An 18,293-nucleotide genomic window follows, 5' to 3' on the forward strand; every position below is an offset into this window, starting at 1 on the left:
GAAATCATAAATTAGTCTTAAAACATTTTAAAAACAATCGAAAAAATGAGATGATTTTCGCATCTGAAAAAACTTATCGAATTTAATTTATGTATAAGCAGTGTCTTCATACTCCAGTAGATGGATCCGTATAATATATGATAGAACGTTTCACATAATCTTGTTTATTTGATCTGAAATGAAAGAAAAATGTCATCATCCGGAGAGGAAAGTGATCAATTGACGGATTTGGAAGCAATCCGTGATCGAATGTTAAGTCAACCACGAAGTGAACGTATGCAAGTTAGTGCATGGGAAGATGACGATGATGGAGTAGAGGCTGAACGTAATGCAAAAGGTTAACTGATGATTTGGAATTGTGTATTGCAATTTTTCACCATCAATTTTGTAACATGTATATATGTTTTATAGAACCTGATGCAAAAGAAATTTTGACTGCAGCGGAGAATGGCGAGCTGGATAAAGTGCAAAAATTATTAATGGAAAACCCGCTATTGTTAGAATGTACGGACAAAGATGGTTACACTCCATTGCATAGAGCATGTTATGGCAATCATGTAGGAATTGTAGAAGTATGAATATTACATTTTGAACGTAATTTATTCTTTGACAAAAGTGTTTGTAAATAAGTTCATCACTGTTTTATCTTGTTCGTAGTATTTACTTCAAGCAGGTGCAAGGATAGATGCTAAAACTATGGATGAATGGCAACCATTACATTCTGCATGTTGCTGGAATAACGTCGAATGTGCAATGGTATTAATTGCAAATGGAGCAGATATAAATGCCAGAAGTAAGGGAGATCAAACTCCTTTGCATTTAGTATCTGCAAGTTCTCATAATTCTCCTGCTTTGCAACTTCTTTTACTGCATCCAGATATAAATCCAAGATTGGTAAATTCAAGCGGAGATACAGCTGAACAGATTGCAAAAAGAACAGGAAAGTATTACCCAATGTTTGAAATTATTGAAGATTGCTTAAATGTTATTTGAATCTATTGCTTGATATGTTTATTAGATATGTTTATATATACATGTTACAATATCATGAACGAAACAAGTTTATGAAATTAGAAGTTGTAAGCATATCATTAATATACTATCAGTACATTTATAAATATGTTAATAAGTCTGTATTTATTGTACTATAACAGAATATAAAAGTATAAATGTTGATATGTTATTAGATCATGAAAGTTATTGTATTGAAAACTTTAGGAAAATAATACTTCAACAGTTGGATTTTTATCTACTAACTACAAATATAATGATTGTGTGGTATCTTAGGAGTTTGGTGTGATTCTAATTACAATACAAAATTATTATGAATGTGACACTAGTGTCATAATTGTAAAAAACATCTTTTTTATTTTATAAAATACTTAATAAAATGAAAACATATGTTGAACAATATTTAACATTTACATGTTGTCTATGCACTTAAAATACATTTTACTTTTATTTACATTAGAGTGACGTTAAATTTACAAATTTTGGAGTACCATTACTTAAACGTTTTGATCCTTCCCATATGAGAATAGTGAAGTCTTCGGTTACAGCATATAAGTGATGTTGGTCTAAAGCCCATGCTATCGCAATTACTGCTCCACATCCTTTTATACCATTTATAATTTCTCTGACTAATCTTAAATCCCAACTACTCCATAGCCTTATTACACCATTATCTAATCCTGTTGCAATAACATTTACGGAAACTCCTTCTGGTGCATTGCTATAGCAAAGAGCTGTTATTCTTCTTCTTGATAAAATAGATCCAACTGCCCTTGCATTGATAGTAAATACTTTCAATTCGGATTGACTGGTAGATGTATTTTCACTAGGAATTTCATAAGTAACTGCTATATCTCCGAGAGTTTCGCTAATCGATACTAAACGAATAGGATAGTTCTGTTCACAGAATATGGATCTTATGTATGTTAAACTACAAAAGGATAACAAATAAGTTTAGATGTTATATGAATGTTTTTATCTATTTATTTATTAGAATACTTACCTATTTAAGTCCCAAATAACAATAACACCACTCGAGTCACCTGAAACAGCAATGCTAAATGCCCGTGACAGAAACACTGTTGTTATTCTACTTCTATGAGCTAACAGTACAGATGCTGGTGTCAAAGTGAAGTCAATTTTACTTATTACAACTGTGTATGTATGCACCGTAATTTTACCGGATAAGTGACCTATCCATAGTTGTCCACAATCTGGAGCTGATCCCAAGATTGTAATCTTAAAAAAATTATATTATGTAATTTGCAATTCAAAAAAGTACTAGAAAATAGTAATGTATCTATTTACTGGGTCAAGACCCGAAGATCTAATTAATGGCCTTGGTGGTTGCTCTTTTTTATATTTTAGTCTTACAATCCCATCTGTGCCATTCCATGATACTAAAGCAGCTCCTGATACAAATGCTCCACTTAACATACTTGTGCCTAGAAAGAAACATTATACAATCTAGTTCTGCAAATGTGACTATTGAAATGTTTACATGAAATTAATGATATGTACCCTTCTCTTTTGTATAAACGAGTAATAAAGTAGTATAGCTAGGTAATCCAAAAACATCACCAGTCATTAAAGGAACTAAAGATGCTAATGGTGCTTTATGTTTATGTTTCCAACATAAAACTGGTTCATTTCCAGGAGCACCAACATAGTTTCCCCATTTTATGCCATCTACACCTTCAATAACTTGTGGTAATGAACTATGAACTATTGTATTTGCAAGATTTTGAATCAGTAAGGGATGCGCAACCGTAAATAATTGCGCTGGTGTTTGGCCATACGTTCGAACCATCGTTTCCCAAGCTTGACGTTCTAAAGGATCTGCTATTTGTTCAACATTAAATCCATAGTAGGTCTAAAAAAATAAATCCATAAATTTAAATTACACTTTTAAATATGATTGCATGAATGTTGGTATCAACATACGGCAGGATGGAAAACATTTATAGCTTCTACTGCTGGTCTACCAGTTTGCCTAAATCCGAATACCAGATCAATCCAATAAGGGAGAACTTCTCTGACAAGATCTGCTTCTAATGCTGCTCTATGAGCAAGAATAAAAAGTCGTGCATCACCTCCACACCATTTCGGTAATTCAACATCTCCAACCCGGTTACCATTTTGTCGAACTCCAAAATTAAATCCTTTAACAAAGTTTGTTTTGAATATTAATTAACTTACATATCATTTTTTGAGCCATAATTATCTATATTACCTTCGGAATTCAACAAAAATTCAGGCAAATAGAAAAACTCAGGAATTAATTCTTTCACATCTGTTGTTGAATCGCAACTAGTTAATCTCCATGTAGTAGCCAGTGCATGAAATGTTCGATCAGGAATATCAAAATTGTCGTCTTCAAAAATAGAAATAAACTGAATTATGAAAATTAAATCTCAACAGTAATGTATACATACATCTAAAAAGCAACTTTAATTTACCTTGATAGCATAGAAACATACTAGTAAATGGTGGTAATCTTACTAGAAAGTGGAGAACTGTTCCAGAATTACTATAATGCGATCCGTAATGAAATGGTTCTTGATTTAACGCTATTAAGTTTAAACCTTCCGATAAAGCTTGTTTGAGATACTATATAAAATGGTAAATAATATTATAAACAATAGTTTTTTATATTTTTTTTATAAACATAATTAAACCACTTACGTTATAATTATTTATATAGTGTTGTTCATTCTTTTTATCCTGCACAGCCATAGGGCGTTTGAAATTTCTAAAAAAAAAATTGTTTTTTCGTAAATATTTCACTGATCATACTTTTACATATTATACTTATTATACTTACCGATAAATCTTTGGATTACTTAAATCAATTTTTTCACTTGTATAATCAGCTAATACAAATGGGAATACAGGATACTGCATTAAATCATTATATGAACGACCGGCTAATTTATTTAGACAAGTAATATATTCCCAATTTGTTAATGCCCCACTTCGCCACAACGAGATAGCTTCGCTTAAATCATCACCAGGTATTCGTCTCGGTAAATTGCAAGCAGATAATTCCGTTCCAAATTCATCTCTTTCCTGTAAGTTAAATATCATTATGAAGAATTATATAGTATTTATTTTTAAGATAAGATATATGTACCTTTGAAGAATTAAATGCTAATAAGTAAGTTCTTCCTGTAATGAGGAATATTTCCATAGCCCTTTCCTGTAACTGATATCTTCTTCGATGCAATTCTCGAATATCTTCAAGGCGCCAAGCTGTTCCACCCACCATAGCTAAATCCAAGCCACCTAAAGCTATCTGTAATTATTATGTATCCAATTAAATGTATAATAATGAATTCATAGAATAATAAAAGGGTTAACAGAATCGTACATCTGTGTGCAGTAGAACATCAGGATTATCAGGAACAAAATAAAGACACGTTTCACCAATAAGAACTTCACCAGATAATTCAGCTCTAGGAGTAACTACTTTGGCTTGAGACATTTTACGTATTCTTTCACTAGTATGCAGTCGCTCGATTAATGCTGTAGCATTTGCATCTTGTCGATTATTCGTAAATAAATAAGATAAAGGGGCTTCGATTTTTACTGCATCTGTACGCCAAAAAATGAAATTTATGTAAATACAAACAAATTGAATGAAAATAATTAATAGAATAATAGCGATCAAACCTAGCCTATCTTGATATTCGGTCATAAAAAATCTTCGATCAATGTTTAAATGACACCGCTGCAATCGTATTCTAACTCTAGCAGGACCCTCCGTAGGATCTAGTTCCCAATTTTTTGGATTACTGTTTGGAAAATGCCAAGGGGCTCTTTCATGCGTTAGACGTCTTGCTAAATCTCTCCATTTAGCAATTGCTTGAGTTTCCATCGCTCTTGAATGTTTCAGTCTTTCCATTAATACTTTACGTTCTCGATTTTGTTCTTCCACGACAGTACGCGTTATAGCCATTGCACTTTCTGTTAGTTGTTTAGCAAGTACATCAAATCTGTTGGCAATTCTAATAAACAAGAAAAATATTTTGCAAAATAAAGGAATAAAAAATATAACACTCTATTTAATTTTACTTACCTTTGAATTGCAGGAAGATTGTTGTCGATCCATATATCTCGATCTCTCATCAATTCTCGCCTTAGCAATGCTAATTCTTCATTCCATATCCCAGGACTAGCTTGTTCTATTCCTTTTGCTAAATCCCATATACTCAAAGCTTCTTTCAATTCTATACATATCCTTGCATCAGCACTAGGCATCTCATCTCGTCTTTGTAAGAGATCCCAAAAGAAGACAGCGAACTTTTGTTCTACCTGATATATGTAAATGCATTGAAATATACATATAAGAAAATAGAGAACAGATAAATATGGATTAATCGATAGACTCACTTGTGGATGAACTTCCAAAAGAGACGACAGAATTTCACGAGCTTTCGGCTCTTCCATTAGTGATCTAACAGCAAAAATCCTCGTATTATTACTTTGATGTGGTCCAAGTAACCACACCATTAATTTGGCCGTATATTTTCTTAAAGCGTGTCTGGTTGACCATCCGCTGCTCCAATGATTTTTCTTTTGTAGTGGATTACAAAAACCATGTAAAAGTATTGAAAACAATCTTTTAGTTAATTGTAACTCGTTGCCAGAAGGTGAATCATCAGCTGCTGTTATAAATTCAACAGCACGGCTGAGAACAATGCGAAACCGTTCAAGCAATTCTCCTTTGCCTGGTTCGCGTAAGGTTGCGATGGAAGGTGTATGTAAACTCGTATAGCTAGATGATCGAGAACCATGGTCGCTCTGTTCACTTGACGTTGTAAAAACTAAAAAATATAATACTGATAAAGTGAAGAAACTGAAATTTTATCTTTTCATTATTTGTAATACAAGTACTACCTGAAGTTATATGGGAAGCTGAGGCTAGATACGATGCTGTACTACGTAATCGGAAACTCGATTGATTTGAGACTTTCGCTATAAGCACGTCGAGTTCTCCATCAAAAAGTGCTACCTGTGCATCTCTTACAACTGATATACACGTTCTATTTTTAATGCAGTGAGATTTTTCTTTCAGTTCCATATGGTTTAATATCAAATGCAAGTCTAGGACAGCTTGCATTTGATGATTTCCTGGAGATTCCAAAAGTTTTGTAGCAATGGCCACAAAAAGTACATGAATGTCTCGATGAAGAGATGTAGAACCACTTTTATGAGCACTTCCTACTAATGCTTGAACTAATGATTCAATCAAACCTTGTTCCAAAAGCATTCTCAAAGCAGTAGGATTCTGAAAGTAAATTTTGTTAATTAATTTTGTTTAATAAATGAGACCGAACTACGATATCGTACCTTTGCAATTGTGTCAGTCATAAATGATACGATTGGTCTAACTACATTTGATTCAGTAGCTGCTGCTTTTGCTATTATAGCCATTAATGGAGGCATTGCAGCCAGAGTGGGGCCTCGTAAAGCTAAATTTTCTAAAGCAACTACCAATGATTCACTTCCAGGATATAATGCTATTTGATTTGCTAAATGTATAAAATATTTTTGCTTTATAAATTTGTTGACTTCCTCATCACTAGCACGTTGTAGATATATTTGTACGACCTATAAGTTAACCAGTTATTATAATACTTGAATGAAAATAGAACTTACTTCCTTTTTACATCCTATCATACCTTAACCAGTGCTGTACGAACTCTAGTATCTGGATTATTAGCCAGAACAAGTAAAAGTTCAGCTCTTAAAACGTGTTTCAAAACCGATCCAACTTGGCTATCAGGTAAAACCCTAACTGCATCTCGGAGGAGTAACAAAAGTCCTTCACAAACTAAACCTTGACAAGCTTTCCTTTCGTCCATCCACGTAGATTGTTTTTCCTATGTAAAAAATCAGAGTTTGCAGTAGATTATAATTAATAAACAGCAGACTTAATTACATACTTACGTTACTAAGAGGGTTGGATCCATCACTAGCTGCGATTCCTGAATCCTCTCCAGCACTGGTATCTTGAGGAGGACCATTTCGGCGTTCTTTTCTTTTAGGCATTCTATTTCTCTGAATCTAAAAAAGTAATGTCAATCGAATTTTATCTTTTATTACTTATTTTACAACCTATTTAATAGCAAATACGAACCTGTGTATTTGTTAAACCTTTATCCAATTTACTATTTTCAATAGTTTCTATGGATTCATCTGAAGAGTTGGAAGTTACTGTAGCGGCAATTTTTACAACTCTTTTTTCTCCAATCGGTGGTAACAAAAAATATATATTGTGTCTTGAGTGTGTAATATAAGTTTCAGATGCTTGATGAACCAGAACTAGATAGTCAGTAATAGCTACTATATGAGCAAATTCTGGAGGTGCTCCCATAAGTGCCCTAATCAATTCAACCACTGCAGTTCCTGTTGAAGAATCAAGTACAGCACCAAACTCATCATACATAAAATGCTCCTATAATAAACAATGAGATATTTTTATGAATTCTTTAGTATATTTATTATAAAATACGGTATTTACAAAAAGTATTAAATTACTTTGCATAGTGTTAAAATGGTATCAACAATTCCGACTCTATTTAATTGAGTTGCGTTGAACTCACGCTGTGAATGTTGATCTCTTAATAATAATAACAATGCTTGCAATAGCAAATTTAATGTATCATATTTTGCCCATGTTCTCCATGCGGTCAATGCCCCTTTGATTAAATCTGGATCCGTAATCACAGCTTCGCAATTTTGTGAGACTAAATGATTACCGCTGCCGATATCTTTTATTAGGATCGAACTATCACAAGCTGCATCTAACATTGCTTTCAGAATGTGTCTACCTGTGTGACATCGAGGTGATTCTAAAATGCATAGGATTAAAGATGTTCCATCTTCTGATCGGTACTGATTTAAAAGTTCAGAGTCATTCCGTATTAACTGCAGAGCTATTGAAAGAGCTAATGCTTGCTCTTCTTCGTTAGAATTTAATTCGACTACCTATAAATTCATTTAATAATGACCATAAGTAGTCATAACTGATAGTATCAAATATTTCTGTATAATTATGCTTACCCTTGCAAACAAATATAAAAATATAGGTACACCGCCCACTAAAATGGCAGCGGGTACAAGACCTCTATACTGTTGGCATTCTAATCGAGCAGAAAGTATCGGAGTCACAGATAAAGGTGGTTGCTGCGAAACTCTATGTTCCGGTGCAAAAACAACTCTAAAACCTGGTTGACCCGGAAATAGATTTCTTACCACAGCTAAAAATAAGCATGTAATATTTATGCAAGAGGAATTAATGATTATCAAGCATTAATTAACAAATATAAATTTACGAAGTAATAAACCTACCAGCTGGATTTGCAATAGCCTGAGGATATAAATGAACAATATTGGGATTTTGAGCTTCATAACTAAGAAGCAGATTATCTTGCAATTCAGCCAATTGCGAATTTGTAGCATCCATAACTGTATCCCAATCGATTTTGGTCTCAGATACTTTAGTTTCAATAGCGTGTCTTAAGTACGTTCCGCCATATGATTTCCTTCGACTTGTATCAAATTTTCCTCCCTCTATATTAGATAAAAATATAAATGGCTATTCGCTCGTTCTCTCTTTCTCCCTCTCTTTTATGTTATATCTCTGTTATGGTACTCACCAAATCGTATTTCTCGTACACCATCTAAAGCGCCAGATGCAATTAGTTGCGTAAAATCTGGATTCTCTATGTTTAAAGTACATTCCGCAAGATTAGTATAATTAGGGCCAAGACTTGCTAGGTATAATGCTCTCTCCTTCGTAAATACTGGACATCTATAAATTAATTTTTAACATTGCATACATATGATATAATTATTAATTGGTAGTTAAATGTCTCATAAGATGCGCACCTGAATACCATTAAATTTCCAAGATACCAAGCACCGATAGTGCTGGATCCAACTTGTCCTAATAGAACACACGTGGTGCCAGGTTTCCTCACTAGCAGTCCATCAAATGGCAATTGCGCATTGATTTCTCTCCACCCATCTACCCAAAGCACGACTTCAACCACCGCACTGCGTTTATTTAAAACTGTGTCTTTGAAATTCAATGCTAAATGATGCCACCGACCAGAAGAAAGCATACCAATTACAGATGTTTCCGAAACTGTTCTATTCATTTTGTCGTCTGGCCGAGTTAATCGTAAAATTAATTTATCTGAAATATAATAAAAGGAATAAAATACACTAATCATACTAAAAAGTTAAAAGTCTATTTAAAATAGTTTACCTGATTTAAGATCCAACCACGTTTCAAGCACCAGAGTCTCAAATCCGATAGACATCAAATGAATAATCGATGTTGGTGTAGGTGGAGATGACGAACCTGCTACGACTGACGTACCCAAGAAAAGATCAGACATCGATTGGTCTTTCCACGATAATGTGTAGAGCATGCATTGAATACAAAATAATAAATATATTGCTACATTTGATAAAGTTATATGATGGACTTGTGGCAAAAGTCTTAGAAGAAAGTATTAAATTGATCATATATATATATATATATTTTTATTTATTTATTTATTTATTTATTTGTTAGTTCTTAGTAAACCACTTTACCAACCTTCACGACTCCAATTGTCGGACAGAATACCCCAATCGGACAAACTCTCATCATCTGAATCGAGTAATGGTGAAGTATTAATCATTGTTCCTTTGCTACTAACGGGTAATCCTCTTTCAACTCTCAACCACATAGAGGCGGAACAACCATGCAACCAAACTGGCCAAGCCAATTCTGGACCAATTGGTAGACACGTTGCATGCACAGACCATGGACTGCATATACCCGATGTAAAATGTCTTTTTCGGAAATTATTTACAAGATTTTCAACCTTTTCCAGGTTCTTATATTCTTCCGATTGAGTTTTCGATAATATTTTCGTATCAGAAGGTACAGGAAAAGATATGATAAAATTTGGTTGTGGACGTGCAGCTAAACCTAGATGAAAAAGCGGTTCCAACAACGATCGTAGAGGTGGTTCATCAACTTTGAACAAAGACAAGTACATGACTAGTTCTGAGGGCGAAATCGATTGTGTCGCTAGCAAAGTAAATACTTCTAGCACAGCATGTTGTAGATCTATAATATTTTATTATGTAATGTTGTAAACAGGATCGGTATGTTATGTACTATAAAATAGTTTATATATTAAAAATACCTTGATATTGGATATCTCTATTAGTAAATATATCCCTGAAGCCATTTAACATCTTTGTGATTACACCTGAACTTGCAAGTGCGGCACTACTCGAAGCACTTTCTCTGCATGTGACTGCAACTTTTCTTAAGCCAGTGGTTATAATACATGCTTTCTCAGCATCCAAACCTCTGCGAAAGAAATATCATTTATAATATTATTATCACATGTATAGTTTCTATATTTCGTACAGTCAAATACTTACTGTTTACTGAAATGAATTAATAAATCTACTGCCAATAAGCATAATGCCGGATGTGCATTTGCATGACCTCTAGGCTCAACTACCGGTCCTAAGGAATTACTTCTTTTTACGGAATTACTATGTAAGCTTTGTGCTGGTACTTCTACGTCTGCTTCGTAACCATCATCAGCTGTAACATATTCACCCGTACTACTATCATCGGCGGCATAATCTGGTATCGTGTCCAATGTCATAATCGGTAACTGCAACGAAAAATGGTACCCAGATAACTAAATGAATCAGTCCAATTTAGAATAAATGAAATAGAATGAAAGTTACCCTAGGACGAGTACACTGCGGTATAGTTTCTTCTTGAGCTGGTTTTAACATAGAGACTTTTAATAAAATTTCCACGATGACAGCTAATCCACGACCCAATTTAATTCCTGCGTCCATCAGCGCTCTTCCTAATTCCATAATTATGTCACAATCACCTGTATCATATGTTGTTTCATATATTACTTTATGGACAATATAAAACATGCACATACGATAAAATACTACGCGATGAAAGAGAGATTTAACGAACAGTAGATAGGTCGAGATGTTTACTGGTGTCAAGTATTATGTGAACTGCTTTTACGGCTAATAAATTCACATAGCTTATTGGGATTTTAATCTGCAGCTGCACACGGCGAAAGAGCATGTGGAACGGAAGCATACTTGGAATACCTATGATCCACATTCATTATATAAAAGTATACTTACACAATGGGGATGTTAGAGAGCACGTTAGCAAAGCCTCAAAGAGTCTATGCGCTGATTTATTGGTGTCTAAAAGGAGACAAGTATGTAAATGTAAATCCAGATATTTTTATATATGGTACAATCCGTTCTTTGTTTTTTAGAATATACCTGTGATGTTATCTGTAGAGATATGTGTAGCCAGCGTTATAAGAAGCTGCGAAGATTTTTGTGACACGGAATGTAGCGACAGTTGAGTTCGAAATTTTGGACTGTAAAGCGTTACTGCAGCTGCAGTCCTCCACGCGACACTAGCCTGATACAGATCTATTTTCTTCCTTGTATCTGTTTCGTTGTCAATTTCCGAGCATGATGCATTATTAATCTCAGAATTATCCCATATTTTTAAAAGGCATGAAGTTGTATTGATCGATTCCTTCATGTCACTTTGTTGCTGCAAGGTATCACTTTCTATGATAATACTTGTTCCTTCAACATTCTGATCGTCTAATTCCACGCGAGGAATTTGGTTTGCTACTTGTTCTACGTATTTCTCATCGACAAAAGTATTCGCCGAATTGTCCAAAATATCCAATAATTCACTCGTTTCCTTTTCAAGGGAATCGAACAAAGATTTAAGGGCAGATTTCTCCGTATCTAAGAGATCGGATTCCACGTAAGTCGTCTTCCAGATCTCGACAATGATGGCGACTTCTAGGAGAGCGTAGACATTTCTCGTGAAAGTTGTGTCTGGTAACAAAGTCAATACTTTTTCCAACCCATTAATCTCAGTGAATCCTTCATATATTTGCATGTTTACTATCAAATAAGATATTGCAGAGAGGCAAGATTGAATTAGAAATTTTGCGATAGTATTTCCTTTGTTAGCTGTATAATAGCTTTTAGCTTTCAAAAAGGTTGGATAAAAAATGTTTAGAAGCAATTCCCGTCTAATCTGTAATTTAGAACAAGGCCCAATTTTTAGAAGATGAGCCATTACAATATAGCATAATTTTGAATCATCCGGCGTCAATAAATCTGCATACATTTTCAGAAAATCCCAAGAATATGTTGTAGGTCTGTCACAGGTGGTACATACTTCTGATTCCGAATAAGCACCGAGTTCTTTAAAAAAGATACGCTCTAGGAATGTCACGGCTGGGATATAAATTGTCGGTTCTCGTTTCTTTAAAAGAGTGATGATACTAGTCATGAGTATTCTGGGTGGAAAACAACAACACGTTCCTGCCGCTGTAAAAACTTTGATCAATCTGACTTGCAACTCGCTGACGAAGGGATGAGAATGCTTGAGAAGATTAGTGAGTATAATAAAAAGAGACGAAATGCAACATGCTTCTTTCATAACGGCACCAACGATCGGCTGAGCATAAGGCGCCCCAAATATATCCGAATGGTGATGGATTTGAACGTCATTGATACAGGATTTGTGTTTTGTTCTGTTGCAATGAGCTACGTGCGAAATATCACGTCGAACGGACTTCAAGCCACTCGTTAGCGCACCTATCATATCAATGATCTTTTTGGCACGGATTACTGACCTCGCCGGATCAATGCTCGGCAGGTCAACAATCGCAAAAATTGTTCGCTCCACCAGCTTTCCATCCTGGCTCTCCGTAAATAATTGAAATAGTTCTAAAAAGTCTGACAATTTTTCTACTGCGCTACCTTGTTGGTGCAGCAAACAATAAAGAAATGCTATTATTCCGTAAATGGTGGCAAAAATGAACTCTTGCAAAAGGGAACCTTCCTCCGGTGAAAAAACATTTACAGGCTTGCTACAAGCATCCTCGAGTAATCTTAAAGTCATAGGCAATAAACCATTGTGAATAACAGCGGTGGTTGGTTCATTTGCTCGTAATACGCGTTCCAATGCTGTAAGCATAAGCCTAGCAGCCGCAGCTTTCAACGTAGCACATTCAGTGCCAGTCAAGCTAACACCGTCTATACTGAATTGTAAGGACCATAACGTATCCAAGGCAAATTTTAGAACTTGTACAGCCGGTGTTTGTTCGGCTGGAGTATCGTAATCTCGTAGTCCTTGAAGCAATTGAATAATCAAAAGACTCGTCTCAAAATTACTAATTCTAGCATCTAGAACATCCTTGATCCGCTCATCTATGTAATCTCTCGGTGTTTTCTTTGCCGGTCGAATAGGAAGCTCATAGAGTGCTGCTTGCCATTTCTGTTCCTCGTCGCTTCTGACGACTGAAGTGAAATACTCGAAATCCATAGGGTTCAAGCGGATCTTCAGCGTGAGTGATCGTGCCTGATCCATACCATCTGTCAGCAATTCGGATTCGCTGCTCGCGCTTTCCGGTGTGTTGCGACGCGCTTCGGACGTTCCAAATGATTTTTGCTTGCAATGGACCGGCACCTTGGTACCGATACTATGTTTACGACCTGTTCTCCTTCTTGACGATACATTGCCCTCGTGGAAAACATCGTATCGGTTAGATTTCGTTCTTTTGTGTTTCACATGCGACACAATATCTACCGCGTCGACGGTGTCGTCGTTGCAGTAAAATTTTACATAAGGATTACGTGTGGTACCATCTATCGAAGAATACGTGGATTCGTTCAATGAAACAGAATTGGCTTTATTACTCGTTTCCTCTTGTAGGACAATTGGATACAAAGCTATAAGTAGAGCAACCAATTCTCGCCCACAAGAAAGTCCACGAACACCAAGTAATTGTAGAACTGCCAAACAACGCCAACCACGATCCTGAGCCAAATACTTCCTCAGTCTAACAAGTTCGTCCCCGTCGATTCTCTTTGCGCAAAGTTCATGAACATCAGAGAGCAGCTCGCAGGCTATAAGGGTAGATACACCACCACCGCCGACCGAACTGGAATGGATATTTTCATATTGAGTATTTTATATTTTTATCTTATCCATCGGATACGGGTTATTGTGAAAACGTTCATACAGGTATGCAATCTTATTTTCAATGAGAGACGCGATATCTCCGAGGGAAGTTTTAAAAGTGAAATTAAGTAAAATTTCGGTAACGAAAAAAACAATCATGTGCAGGGCATTAAGTGACACTTGTGATTAATAAATTTGTTAAATTCTAGTAAGGTGTCATTTTTATTTTAACGAAATACTGGCAAAGGTATTGATCGAAGGTAATTCTTGCAAAGAATGTGTGAACGCTAGAAAGTGATCACGCGCTAACGGAATAAAGGTGAGACGTACAAACGTAAAAAGTTACGTTAATCAAAACCACAGACATGAGATCATATTTTCAGATTGTGGTCGACCACTGTGTCGTTATAAAAATCTATATTGTTACTTCTTTATATCATTTCAATAAATAAAAAATAATTTAATAATGATTAATTTTACATTAATTCTCCTACAACGTGAATATTTTTAGAGAAAGGTATTTGTTATTTCGACTATTACCACACGATAAAATTAAGCAGTTATAAGAAATTTAATTAAGTGACATGTAATCTTACCAAAACGATAGAGCATCTTTCACATCTCGACCTTCGTTTATTTGGGCAAGAAATTCCGCGAGGAATATATCCAACCATTGTGATTTCTAAATAGAAAAAACGTTCAATTCATAATTTAACTTATTAACTATAGAATAAGCCATTAAATTACAATAAAAAAAATTAAAACAAAAGATTATCAAAAGTCCGATGTTAAATGCTAATTACTATAGTCTAAATAAATATAAATAATTAACTCTCTTTTAGCAACACTATGCCTTCTAGATTTGATCGAACAATAAGAAAAATATTACGACAGAGATACAAATATCACGAAAAAATAGTAAATATAAAGTACTAAATTCTGTAAAAAAAGGAAACAAAGATATTGCTTTCTTTAATTTTCGAAATGCAAAATGATTATTGCACGTGCCGCGGTATGCCTGATAAAATAATCGGCTCGATAGAAACAGCGACCAAAATATAAGAATATAAGGATTAAAATTACACAAATATCTTAATTTTGTCTTATACAATTCGATAGCTTTGCTACCAAATGGCATAATTGGCAAGAATGCATATTATGTTATTTCGAGTTTGTATTTAAACAAACATTCATCATCGTATTTTTTGTCAGAAGCAAGCGATTATCAATTCATGAATTTTACTGATATGAATTGTCTGATGCAAATTTTCTGTAGTTGTACAGTCCCAAGTACATGGGAAGAAATCGATAGTATTTACGTTACATGGAACAGAGGATCACTTGTTATTTCGATACACGCGAAAAAATATCGACAAGCATATAAGTTACGCGTGACTTGTAAGTCATCTTGACACGAACATAAGGTACTATTTAGCCATGATTGACGATGATTACGAAATCTCGCTTAGTGAAACGTGGTAAAGAATAACAAGCTGAGGTAAATACATTTAAATAAGAATGATCACTGACTAAGTTTTTACCGTTTAGACAGAATATTCCAAAGAGAAAGGATATAGATACGTGAAGATAAAATTGATATTGTTGCAAGTTAATCTGGCTAGTTAGAGTCTCCTCTGCTCTTCGATGTGCCAATTGATCTATCAAATTTGAATCCTCGTCTTTATAACTTTGGCGAAGTGAAAAAAAAGCGATAAGGAAGAAATCGTGGTGGATAGAAATTCTTAAATCCAGGGATCGTGTACCTCATAGCTCTGCGGTTCTGCATGAATGAAATGATCCCACAAAATCTGCAGTTTGTTAGTCGAAACCGAAGACATTACTAGACGTTCTTCGAACTCCTTTTCGTCGTCTTCCTCCCTGTCTTCTGTTCTCAACCGGGTATCCTCCTCATAGCTCAAAAGCTCGTCGAAGCTGAACCATGGATAAAAGGTGTCCTCGGGTAATCTTCGAGGATCACTGCTAGGGCACGCAACCCGATCACCTGAAATATCGAGATGTCTATACGTTTATGCCTTATACGTTTCGACGTTCGCTTAAAAATCTGCACGCATTTGATTGAATCGCTGCGTCTAGCGCGTTGCTACTCTCGTCACTGAACAAATATCCTCTCGCTGTATCTCCGCGGTTTCAAACACCTCGCGCTTATAGCACGTATTGCGTTGGGAGTCGAGGTTGCTCCTCGCATACATGCGTCTATGTATACGATCTTTGTATGCGTTTATGTCGATCAAGTACAGCTTACATAACATCCCCACGAGTCCACGACAGACCAGTTCCTAGCCTTCCACGGGAAGCCTGAAAGCTTCTCAACCCACGAAGTACGGCCTACGAGAGAGCAGTAACCCCGGATTCATAGATCGCTGCACGTCGCCGTTACCACCAATACCACAACCAACATCACCGCTACCAATAGCACTGGAACATGGTGACACAATTCATCGCCAGTTGTTAACACAACAGTACAAGAACCCGGGTCTACGATCATCGGCCGCTTCTTATCAACCGATTTACTCTGGAGTCACACGACGTTACCTCCTTATCGCTTGGTCTCGACCATAACACGATTCGTTCTTATACCTCGAAGAACGACTGTACCAAAGTAGCCGAACGAAGCTCGAGAATGCATCTACTTATCTTTTCCCCGACTCGTTTCTCCAATTCCCATCGTGGAATCCCCCAAGTTCCCACCAATCAATCGATTCAGCGGAAACGAAACTGTCAATACCCCCGATTGCTGTTTAATGTATCTTCGTCCTAAGCAAATGATCGGAAACATACGTTAGACCACCACCGAGTTTACCACCACCAAGGTTCATGACCTCTTCAACTGATCTACACTCGTTCCGGTCAAGTAAATATGACTTATTCCTTTTATTACAATTTTACTAGGAGTAAACGTGATGGTCATTGATCTTACGTTCTCGAAACTTTACTTTCGAATCGATAATATAAATAGACAGAGGACAACTCGAAACAACACGTAAACAGTGTCCCAAACGAAATCGCGTCGTACACAATACTAGATCACGTACTTCATTCGATAGATGCAGCTATACAATTCTATGCAGTTACTTTCGCTTATATTGAATTCTCTTTTTTTTTTCTTCCCTTCTTTCTTCTTTTCTGTTAAAATATTCAAGTATTCTCCAATTTTGTCAGGATCTCATTATCTTATTTGAACGAAATATATAAAATTGAACCGCATGTGGTTAAATATTTTGACTGAAGTCGCAAATTTGCGACACATTAACGAGCTACTACAAGGCTGCTTTATCGTCTGATTTTGATAAGTCTTCAAATCGAGATCCACATACGAACTGTCCAGTATGCGATATAAGGAAGGGGTAGGCTAGAGACGAGCCTTCCGCAGGTTAAAGAGGCCAACAATCGGCTTCTTTCTTCGACGAAAAACGTAATCCTAAGAGACAGGTAAAAGACACTAAATAAATAACATATTCATCTCGGGTATTGGAATTCAACTAGTTACCTCTGTACAAGTCTATACAAGTAAGACATAATGGTAAACCTTGAATTTGTTGACTGACATATATGTATGTTATCTCTCTAATTAAGAAACGTAAGAAATATAAATAATGCTCTAGATTCTATTGTAGATTTGTATAATATTCCGATTCGCAGGATTTCGTAATATTGCATATTACGAAATTAACACTATTATCTTATTGAAATTACATGTACTACATATGCATAAATATATACATTGAAATATGTACGTTAGCGGCATCGAATGATTTTACAGTATTATAATTATCGAATTGTACCATGTTTCCTTCCCACCTAGTGCTAAAAGCCGCGAGAGGAGAGTCTGGTAAACAATGATAACTTGATAAAACAATTCGAACACGTGCAATGAATTGAAAACAGTTCCAGTAGGCAGCAACCATGCAGCCGTAATTGATCAATCTTTGACTTGTATAGACGATTCTTTATTGTGCCGTATGATTATCTTAATAGCGTTCTACCCCACTGTTCTTTAATTAGCTTCGCCTCGACAGTGCGATAATAATGTTCGTCTGAGTCTTCTTCTTCGCGAAAAACCAATCGATATTTGTACCGCGTGTGTCAGTGGAATACATTTGTTATAATGTGATATTTAGTATAACAGATAAGGTTGTGGTATTAGGTCACAATAAGGTGTGTTATTTTTTCAAAGTGATTACAAATTTTCAAA

At 35.5% G+C, this 18,293-nt stretch overlaps 2 protein-coding genes across 5 annotated transcripts; one reads left to right on the plus strand and one right to left on the minus strand.

Moving 5' to 3' along the window:
* Positions 1 to 46: 46 nt before the first annotated feature.
* On the plus strand, positions 47 to 1,413 carry LOC138181456 (ankyrin repeat domain-containing protein 49). Its single transcript, XM_069116268.1, has 3 exons — positions 47 to 337; positions 412 to 572; positions 658 to 1,413. Exons 1-3 carry the CDS (start codon positions 190 to 192, stop codon positions 991 to 993), a joined length of 645 nt encoding a protein of 214 aa, XP_068972369.1. The 5' UTR covers positions 47 to 189; the 3' UTR covers positions 994 to 1,413.
* mv (lysosomal-trafficking regulator mauve) lies at positions 1,346 to 16,483 on the minus strand. 4 transcript variants are annotated; one of them, XM_069116232.1, is made up of 34 exons: positions 16,344 to 16,483; positions 15,844 to 16,082; positions 14,677 to 14,762; positions 11,362 to 14,060; positions 11,215 to 11,280; positions 10,786 to 10,940; positions 10,468 to 10,709; positions 10,224 to 10,393; positions 9,626 to 10,144; positions 9,290 to 9,394; positions 8,908 to 9,217; positions 8,676 to 8,830; positions 8,368 to 8,589; positions 8,080 to 8,276; positions 7,555 to 8,004; positions 7,154 to 7,471; positions 6,964 to 7,080; positions 6,696 to 6,896; positions 6,364 to 6,624; positions 5,911 to 6,301; positions 5,404 to 5,837; positions 5,090 to 5,325; positions 4,684 to 5,018; positions 4,382 to 4,605; positions 4,145 to 4,306; positions 3,836 to 4,080; positions 3,697 to 3,763; positions 3,471 to 3,621; positions 3,245 to 3,385; positions 2,956 to 3,173; positions 2,533 to 2,884; positions 2,320 to 2,456; positions 2,015 to 2,250; positions 1,346 to 1,942 (listed from the first exon to the last, which is right to left on the minus strand). In XM_069116232.1, exons 1-34 carry the CDS (start codon positions 16,348 to 16,350, stop codon positions 1,468 to 1,470), a joined length of 10,323 nt encoding a protein of 3,440 aa, XP_068972333.1. In that variant the 5' UTR covers positions 16,351 to 16,483; the 3' UTR covers positions 1,346 to 1,467. The 4 variants fall into 4 exon arrangements, 3 of the variants coding, with proteins under 3 accessions (XP_068972333.1, XP_068972332.1, XP_068972334.1); XM_069116231.1 differs by having other exon boundaries at positions 9,290 to 9,430; XR_011173517.1 differs by lacking the exons at positions 1,346 to 1,942; positions 2,015 to 2,250; positions 2,320 to 2,456; positions 2,533 to 2,884 and having other exon boundaries at positions 3,035 to 3,173; positions 3,514 to 3,621; positions 9,290 to 9,430.
* Positions 16,484 to 18,293: the final 1,810 nt, after the last annotated feature.

The sequence above is a fragment of the Bombus flavifrons genome, chromosome 7 (genome assembly GCF_040668555.2).
Source record: "Bombus flavifrons isolate JBK064 chromosome 7, iyBomFlav1_principal, whole genome shotgun sequence".
Taxonomy (NCBI): Eukaryota; Metazoa; Arthropoda; class Insecta; order Hymenoptera; family Apidae; genus Bombus; species Bombus flavifrons.